Genomic DNA, 9,258 nt, shown 5'->3' with positions numbered 1-9,258 from the left:
CACGACCCACAAACAACACGAGACAACTGCTGAATATTCTAATTACGCTGCTGCCAGGAGATCCACACAAGCGCAATATTTACATTCTGCGCTAGAAATTTTACAAATACAGAACAGCAAATACGTTTCGGGTACAAGACAACGTCCCCACATCTGGGGACAGAGTTCCAAACAACTTTGAAGTGACACCAACAGAACATGCTGTTCAGTCCTTTTCTCTGGATAGGAGCACTGAGATTTCTTGTCAGCAAGAATCACGACTTAGTCACTGCCAGGAAGGCGTTTTTAATTTTCCTCATCAACCCCGCCGTCTAAAGCCGCGTGGTCAAGTGATTTAAGGCAGAAATTGCTCCCAGATTGAGTCTATTGTGCTCCGTTTGTCGAGCAGCTGCACAGCAGCCCTTTGAGTTTTGTTGCAACATTTGAAGTGAAGTCATACGTTTTATTTGTGTGAGTGGTTGGATGGCCGGGAAGATAAGGCAGAGACAGCTGCACTCGTCAGGAATGACAAAATCGAGTGTACCAGACCCCTGGCGCAGGCATTCCTTCACAGATCCAGTTTCCCGTCACCCCCCTGACCACAAAACAAGAGCTCATTAACGAGTCAGACACGCTCCGAAAGTCCTGCTCTGACGGAATCCATGCGGGTTCCTCCCTCAGACATGTGTGAGCAGTGACGTTTCTAATAGCATGCTATAGCAACGCCACTAACATCATCCACATGAACCGTTTAGCAGGGAGGAGGTGGAGCCGGTGCAGAGGGTTGGGAGAGCCAGAGCAGATGAGAGATTGATAGCTGGGGAGAAGGCATATAAAGACAGCAAGTGGGAGGAAGACGAGGAGAAAGGAGCGCTTTCACATCCTGACGAAGACCCCCATACAACAGGTACGGTGGGCTCATCCTTTTCAACATTATTTGCCAGTTTTTTTTTCCTTTTAGGAATGCTGGGATTGAAGGTGGAATCCTGCTCTGTGTTTAAAGCAATTGTTGGGATTTTTGTAGAATGTGCTCGGTTGTTATTGACCTGGCCATCAGTCAGGTATGTGAGAGTGGAGGCACTTTTCCCGTAACTGGACGTGGACAACAAAGCTCCCCTGTGCACTGGGCGTGAAGGCATTTGGACCTGTTGTGCAATACTGCCTGGAATGCTGATTTAGCGCAGAGTACCACCGGAGTCTTACTTACGGATTACACTCTAAACACAAGACAGAATGATGCATTTCACCTCGGTTCACAGTTTAACCACGTGAGAGAAAAGACGCTCTGGTTTCCAGTTGACTGTAGAAGGGTTGTTTTAATTTTCAGGCTGAAAAATGACCCGATTTCACTTTCATTCACCACATTTCCCTCTTTCAGCCCTCAACGTTTATAGAAACACACAAGGGCCCGGTATCCATAATGTCATGATTTTCAGCACAATAATTTATTCTTTCCATGTTCTCCAGATGACATGATGGCTGCCAGCCCAGGCCTTCCCCTTCCCCTGACGATCGTCTGCCTGGTCTTCATCAGAGGTTTGTCATTCCTTCCAACAACGCCGGGACGCACGAGGGCCCACTGGCTAAGCTCGGAGGATTACTCTCAGTATGAAGAAGATGTCACCACTGTGTTACCTCGCACGCCGGCCCCAGATGGAGGGCCCCTTAAGCCATGTGACTACAAGCCTTGTCTGGAGAATCAGGTCACCTGTTCTCAACTAGCAGCCTCCACCAGATGTTTGTGTCCGGGCTTCACTTTACACAGCGAGGTTCCGGATGCCCCTGATCTCAGAACGGTGTCCTGGAACGGGTCAGAGGTCGTGGTCCGGTGGTGCGCACCCTACTCATACGTCACAGCGTATCATGTGACAATAGGGGGGCAGGAGAGGAGGAAGTTTGGGAGGGATCAGCGGAGCGGCGGCGTGGGCAAGGTTGAAGACGTGTCCATGGTGTGCCTGGTGGCAGTGAACGACGCTGGAAAGAGCCAGGAGTCCTGTAAGATGTACCAGTACAGAGGCAGCAGCCTGAGAGCGGGACTCATCGGGGGCGCTCTGGGCCTCCTGCTGCTCATCTTGCTGCTGGTTTTACTCTGGAGATACAAGAGGCAAAGAAAACAGCAGGGCAGCATCACTATGCACAACATAGCAGCGACACAGTGAGCAGCAGAGGAAAGCAAAGCTGGCAGGGATGAGGCCGTCCCACGAGACTCTTCAGACTCTTTTCTGAGACTATATCTTAGCTTTTCTGCACAGAATCCCTTCTGAGTGTGCACGAGGGAAAAAACACCCCTTGATTTTAATGCCTGATTATTCTTTTATTTTTTTAAATATTCTCTGGTGGCTTGTTTGAGGATGTATGCATGACTTAAAAGAGGGCTGCAGGCTCACTTTGAGAGATTCCTGAAAACCAAAAATGTTGTAAGAGAGATGATGTAAAGAAATTCTTCTTACTGGATTTCAAACTGCAGCTTGGACTGCTTTGAAATATTAGCTGTTAGGATTGCTAGAAACCTCCCAGCATGCCGTCCCTGCAGGAAGCTACTCGAGCAAAGCAGCTTATTGTAGAAAGGATCCTGAGTTAATGGGATAAAACTGGCAAAAGCACCAATATATGTGATTTAAGTATTTATTATTTAATTTCAGAGACTTGAACGAAACTCCGCTTCCTTCCACGTAATCCGTGCAAGTTTTACACGGCGCATTTAGCAACAACAGAACTTTTAGTTTAATGAGGCAAATGGAGAAGATGAACAGAATCTGTCTCGTCCACGACACTAATCAGAAGCGTATTGTCTTTAATTAAGCAGCGAGACTGTGCAAAGAGGAGCGACGGCAGGTCAGGACAAAGCTGTCGAGTCCCTGCCTCTGCGAGTATGTTTGATTCACTTCATGTGGGTCCCTTATCAGGAAACACGTTGAAACACGCAGGCCACGGAGCACAAAAAAAGTTCCTGATGGTGTTTAGAACTCTCTGGTAGAGTTAAATCCAGCGATCCAACCGGAAAAGAAGGTGCTGGTTTACTGCATTTATGGACATTTGGTTTATTTTCCTTTTTCGTTTCCATGAAAAGTTTCATCAGGCTGAAGTCGTGAACATTCTGCTGTGTTCGTGTCACATCAGGTCTGAATGTTTAAGTCAATAAAACGTTTCTTGAGTTGCCATCATGCCTTTTCTTCCCAAATGTGCGGGTGGGAACATTTTCTCCATTGTCTGCACGTGGAACTGCACTCGGGTTTCTCTTTTTCCAGCGCCTGGCTGGGCCCGTATGTTTCCATCCATCACACTGTCACACTGTTGTGTCAGTTTTCAGGGCTGTTTTTCCAGCTGCCATCCAATGACCTTCCTGAAGCAGATTCCGGATTCTGCAAAGCCGTCTCCCGCCAGCTAAGACTTCCAGTCATGCAGGCCGCCGAGAAGCTTTTGGCATTTCTCTTAAGCTTTGATGGGGGAAAAAAATAATAATAATAGAGTCGAGTATTTACATCCTTCCTGTTTATCTCACGCTCCGGCCACCATCTGCATGTCTCGGAGCCATGTTATGGTTCTGCTGGCGCTGCGGCTTCCAGCTGAACACCGAGCTGCGTGGAAGTCATCCAGCATCCGCATTTACACGCTCGCGCTAGATTACAAGCATCAGTCGGCTGTGTTTATGTCAAAAGCGGGAGAGGAGGATTGGAAAACGCGGGAGAGGACGCGCCTGCAGCACCATATAGATGAGCAAATGTTTCTGATTCGGTTGTGAAGAAACCTAAATGTGACTGTTACACAAACATTAAAATGTTTAAATCAAGGCAGATGGTCGTGTTTGGAGCGGAGCTGAGATGCTCTATAGCTTGAAATTTAATTAGAATATGAAGATTGCACCTAAAACTTTTTAATAAGAATTGGTGAAAATATAAGAGTTGGGAAATGACTCCTCTTGGCTCACATGCATGAAGTTTCTTCCACTGGAACAATTAAAACCATCATTTAATTGTCACCTTACGATCACGTTTAAAGAGGACAAATTCAGGTCAATGGGGGGGGATGATCTCCTTCAGACGTGTGGCCCTGAATGCATCACCGAATCCCTTCCATCTCAAGCAGCTTCTAAACAGATGAGTCACTGGAGCAACGGTCTCGACTGCAACAGTGAATCAGCTAAATTCTAGAGATTTATGAAGAAAAGAAATAGAGTTTCAGCTTCCACCTGCCTGATCTGTGACTAACAGTGACTCATTCTTACAAAAATCCGCTTTGGAGCATTTCTGCGGGCTGTTATGATGTGCTGGAGTCTTTAAGCCATAAAATCTTCATTGTAAAATGACTCATATTAGTGCTATTGTGAAAGTTTCACAATATGTCCCAGTAACAGATGGCGAGTTTAAAGAATTCAGAGGAACTCGGGAGTTTACTCATTGAGCTGCCTCATCAGATGTATTTCTTAATCTTTTTTTCCATTAACAAAAATAACAAAAAAAGAGCATCAACGAATAAATAAAACTCTATACTATATGTACGATAAATAAAAAAAATGTTGACAGCTATCGTATTCTAAAATAAGCAAATGAAAAGGTTTTGTTTAATGAAATAGTTTTGCAAATAATAGTATTGACTTAGATTTCCGAGTTAAAGTCCCACTTATTTACGTGGTTGTGTAAATTAATGTTTGGCGCCCCCTGCTGGTCACATTATGCCCTGAGCGAAAAGGATAAAACCCATTATTTTAAAGAATTACACAGCAGAAACCAAATGCACCGAAATGTGATGTTCTGGAACAACATCAGTCGAAGCAAACAAGCAGTGAGTGAAAGCTCTGCAGCAGGCAGAAATACTGCATTAACGGTGGAAAAAGACGTCAATATTACAGTAATCCATTTCTAATATTATCCATCCATTCTGTTGTGCGAAGCCTGATGAGAACATTTGCTTCCACTCGGCGTATTTCATGGCAGCAGCCTGGAGCCGAGGCTCAGATAGGATTCACTGAAAGTAACTGTGGGTAATGTTATATTCATCTCATATTATTATAGCAAGATCATTCATTTTAATGTAATTAATCCTGGAAAAGCCATTTGCATTATGCCTGGGAAGTGTTTTTTTTTTTTTTTTTTAAATTGTCATCATCACCATCCTGCAGATGAACCAATAGCCGCCTGCTCTGACCGCTGGGGTCAAACTGCAGAAGCTGTAAAGAGGGTCAGTCATCCATCGCTGGACATTATTGGATCTCGACTCTTCTGAAGAATTTTTATGCAAATGTATAGATGGGTTTCTCCCCCAGTCTCGTTAGTATCTGGTCTGAGGGAGTGAAAGCAGCCGAAAATGATGATCCATATCGTGGCATTCATCCGCCTGGCATCAGAGAGATGAAGAACATCTTGCAACATTTTCCAAATCAGGTTCAACGCGTCTCAAAGCAGCTTTTGCTTGTGTTCCCAAGCCACCAGAGGTCAGAGTTGCAGAGAGCTGCAGCCCCCGCTGGCGCGCACCCACCGGTAATGTGTTGGAAATTGAAATGAGGCACTCTGACATGGATGAAGACGAGTTTGCAGACATAATCATCTCACCCGCACTCCAGCGTGGCAGAGGGGAGCGGGGGTGAAGAGGCAGATCGTCCGCATGTTTGCTCAAATCTTAATTTAGTGCCGGACTCTCAACTTTCCAGGAGAGCTCAGGGATTAAAAAGGTCTTTAATAAAAGAGCAGGAGGAGGAGGTGGGGGAGGAAGAACTGTGTTTATCCCACACCAATTTCCAAAAGAGCGGTCACCATGACAACCAGGCATACAGGACATAATCAAACCAAGCCGAGCTTATCAATCACTTCGGCATCAGCGGCAGCGATGAGCTCACAGATAAGAGAACCAATCACGGACGTCCCTGCATGTGCGGGAGCAAGGACACGTCGCCGTGCACGCCCGCAGGGGGCTGGAATCAAATTATTTATCTCCATATCCCGAGATCGACCACTCGGCATCCGAGGCCAGCGCTTGGAAAGTCAACCGCTGTCAGCCTACAACCAAAACACAACTAAGAGGCGGATCAATGCGCCGGACTGATGGAGTCAACAAACACGGGCGTCAGAGTGATGGAAGAGGAGAGCAGCAGGAGGGAGGCTGTGGAGACATTTCCAGTCACATCCAGTCCAATTGTTTCCCAGTGCAGGAGATCTGGGAAATAAAAACAGCAATATTCTTCTGCGTTCCGAGTCTGAGCCGAAGGATGGAAGAACAAACCAGCAACGGGGGACGGACAGGTCAGGTACGGGGGCAGCTCAAGCTCAGGCTACAAAGGACTCATCCAGTTCTGGATTAGCCCACATCAAATGGGAAAGGAAAACTAAATGCTGCGGATGTGGAAGTTATAGATGCCAAAAATAGAACATGCGGCGTAAAATAGGACTTAAATCAATGAGGCGGCCTAAATGCTCTTAGTTACATCCCATAAGCGGTTGAAGGCAGTTGCTGCTCACATGTAGGCAGCTGAATCTTTAAGAGTGCAGCAAACCTGGAGGGACATGGAAGCAGAGCTGTATTTAACCTCAGGAGGTTAAATACTTCTCCCAGCGCACCTGCACTTTTCCAGCTCTGCACTTGTCAGCAGCTCTAGAGGAAGAACAGCATCAGCCTCTCTAGTTCTTCCTCCACATTTATATTCTTTCCTCGATGTTTTTCCTTTTCCCCCCCAATCCCATTGTCGAGGAGGCACTGGAGCACATCGCAGCACGGTCTGGCATGACGGTTGGGAGACGGTTGGACGTGCTGCCAGTCGATCACAGTCTCCATTTTGAACTGGACAAAAAAGGAAACAACAAAGGGGGGAAATACATGCGATCAGGTGTGGGATTAATGGCTTTGGCCAGGAAATATTTCTGTCCAGTGAGGATTTAGAAGCTTTAGACCAGCCATAAATCTCCAAATATATTAAAAAAAGGGGGGGAAAAAGTTGTTTGCAACGTTTAATCTGAGTCCTGGCTTTTCTCTTTATGATTTACACTTGTATTGATATTTGCTTTGGGAAGAAACATGCAGGAATTCTTTGAAAATATTGTATAAACATTCTCCAGGAATAATCATTTCCCACAATTGGCTGCAAACCATTTTCTTAGCAAACCTCCCATTTCTTCACTGACAATAATGACTTTATTTTGTGAACCAGACGGAGCCCTGGAATCGTCCACCGTCTTCTGATGCCTGCAACCATGCTGAACAAAACCACTCCCAGTCAACCATCTGTGGGTAAATAAAATAAATAATTCCCGCTGCTGATGCAGGAACAAGCACAGATTATTCAGGACACAGTCTCAGGGGACGCAGAGCTCTAAAGGACAAGAAAAGACCTGACCTTTTCTGAATATACAAGACAAGAGAGGCCAGACAGACACAAACCCTTTTATTCCCACCAAAAAAAATAAATCAATCAGTCTAATAACAGGAGGCAGCTCATGAGCCACAGCAAAAATAAATACATGTGGCAGGATCAACATCAGGAGATCCTGGGCGTCTGCCAGGCGCAGGGATCAATATCCATTAACACCATCATGGATGCCGCCAGAGGACAGCGGGGGATCTGAGGCTCTGCAGAGTATTTCACCCTAATGGGAGGTGGATGGAGCTTTAGTCACACGGAGAGCATCTCTCCTTGTTGCTGCGAGCGCAGCACGCTGACTGACAATGTCATTAGTGTTCCGTGTATGTAAACACATCCAGCAGCCCGGAGAATCTGGGTCATTTTCTGACTGGGAGGAGATGAGAGGAGGAGATGAGAGGAGGAGCTGTCTGGAGGCGCGCCGAGCCACCGATGCATGCATGCATTAGGATGTCAAGAAAGACTCGGCGCCTTAATCCACACGCGCCTCTTTCATCCCTTTGCTGAATCAAGCCAGCGCGCCTCCAGTGGCGGCGGAATCCTCCGAGATGCGCAGGTAGCGAAGCGGGGTGGGGTGGGGTGGGGTGGGGGGGGCAGGTAAACACTTGTAATCTCCTGCTCCACTTCTCTCCGAGGACACCGCGTCCCCTAAAAGTCCGAGGTTTCCATTCAGGATGCGCGAACCTCGGTGGCGCGTAACGGTCCGTCCACGTCCGCTGGCGGGGCGAGAGAGGCTCCTGCGGATTTGCTGAGGTTGACATTTTGAGCCTTTTCAAACGTGCCCTTCAGGCGGTGAAGCCTGGCAGGGCGTTAAGAATGTCAGGCGACGTCTTCTCTCAGACCCATTTAACAATCAGTTAAATAAGTCAGGAGCCTTTGGCCTGAATGACAACGTCACGCTGCAATGCCAATACAAAAGGCCGCCTAATATCCTGTGTAATTCCAGGTTATCGTGCCAAATGAGTCCACTCTCTCAGGTTGAAGCGCTGATAACATTAACAGTGCAGCTCAGGAGCCCTTTGTGGCTTCTGTTCCTCCTCTGGGGCCCAGGAACCATCGCTCATATTCAGGATTATTTCAATTATAACAACCAGGGGAATTTGATAATTGTGGTATGTTCGCTCAGTCGAGTAATATTGTTCAACAACATCAAAACATTCTGCGTATGGATTAAATTCTGAAGATTGGGCTCCGAAGCTTCAGACGCTGTTTTCCCTGGGTAGGTTTTCATAAAAAGCAACATATTCGCTCTCCCCTCTATTGCCTTTTCATCCCATTTCCCCCAGAAGAGCCTCTGCTTTGTGCATTCGAGGTGATTTGTCTATTTGTGCTCCGATGCCGACGGTAGATGATTACCTCGCCTGATTTATTTTCGCCCAAACGACCAGGGATGGATACCAAATTACAAAAGCAAAGGCCCGCCACATTTCTTGACTTCAGCAGGTTTGAGTTTCCATTAAAGGATTACGGAAGCGGCGCCCTTAAATTTGTAACGACACAAACGATTCCATCAAGAGGACTTACGATAAGCTCCTGCACAAAAGTGGGCTTTTGAAATGCCAAATGCCAGGAAAACGGTGTGTGTGTGGGGGGGGGGGGGGGGGGCAATGCCCAAAAAACACAAATTACGCATTAATGAAAAGAGGACGTGTCACAAAGAAGATGAGAGAAAAGGAGCCAAAAATTTAAATAACCCGCAGCAACATCAGCAGAGCCCCTGCAGAGGCTCCTGCGGCCCCTCGTTAGTGCAGGATAATGAGAGCATAATGAGCATCCAAAGCTCCGGACCAAACTCACCTGATGGTGGCAGAAAGCTGTTGTCCCCGGTAACAGCATGCGGGGGACGTCCTGGACACCGTATGCTGCCATTAAGGCCGTAATTGTCCAGGAGCAGGGTGGCAGTCTGTCTTCATTCTGGGGAATTTAGAGCG

At 46.9% G+C, this 9,258-nt stretch overlaps 1 protein-coding gene across 1 annotated transcript; it reads left to right on the top strand.

The window, feature by feature from the left end:
- The first annotated feature begins 682 nt into the window (after positions 1 to 682).
- Positions 683 to 3,140, top strand: LOC130537444 (LRRN4 C-terminal-like protein). Its single transcript, XM_057054282.1, has 2 exons — positions 683 to 886; positions 1,447 to 3,140. Exon 2 carries the CDS (start codon positions 1,452 to 1,454, stop codon positions 2,136 to 2,138), a length of 687 nt encoding a protein of 228 aa, XP_056910262.1. The 5' UTR covers positions 683 to 886; positions 1,447 to 1,451; the 3' UTR covers positions 2,139 to 3,140.
- Positions 3,141 to 9,258: the final 6,118 nt, after the last annotated feature.

Source organism: Takifugu flavidus, chromosome 14 (genome assembly GCF_003711565.1).
Source record: "Takifugu flavidus isolate HTHZ2018 chromosome 14, ASM371156v2, whole genome shotgun sequence".
Lineage (NCBI taxonomy): Eukaryota > Metazoa > Chordata > Actinopteri > Tetraodontiformes > Tetraodontidae > Takifugu > Takifugu flavidus.
Note: the sequence above shows the minus strand (reverse complement) of the source record. Positions and strands in the feature narration are given on the sequence as shown.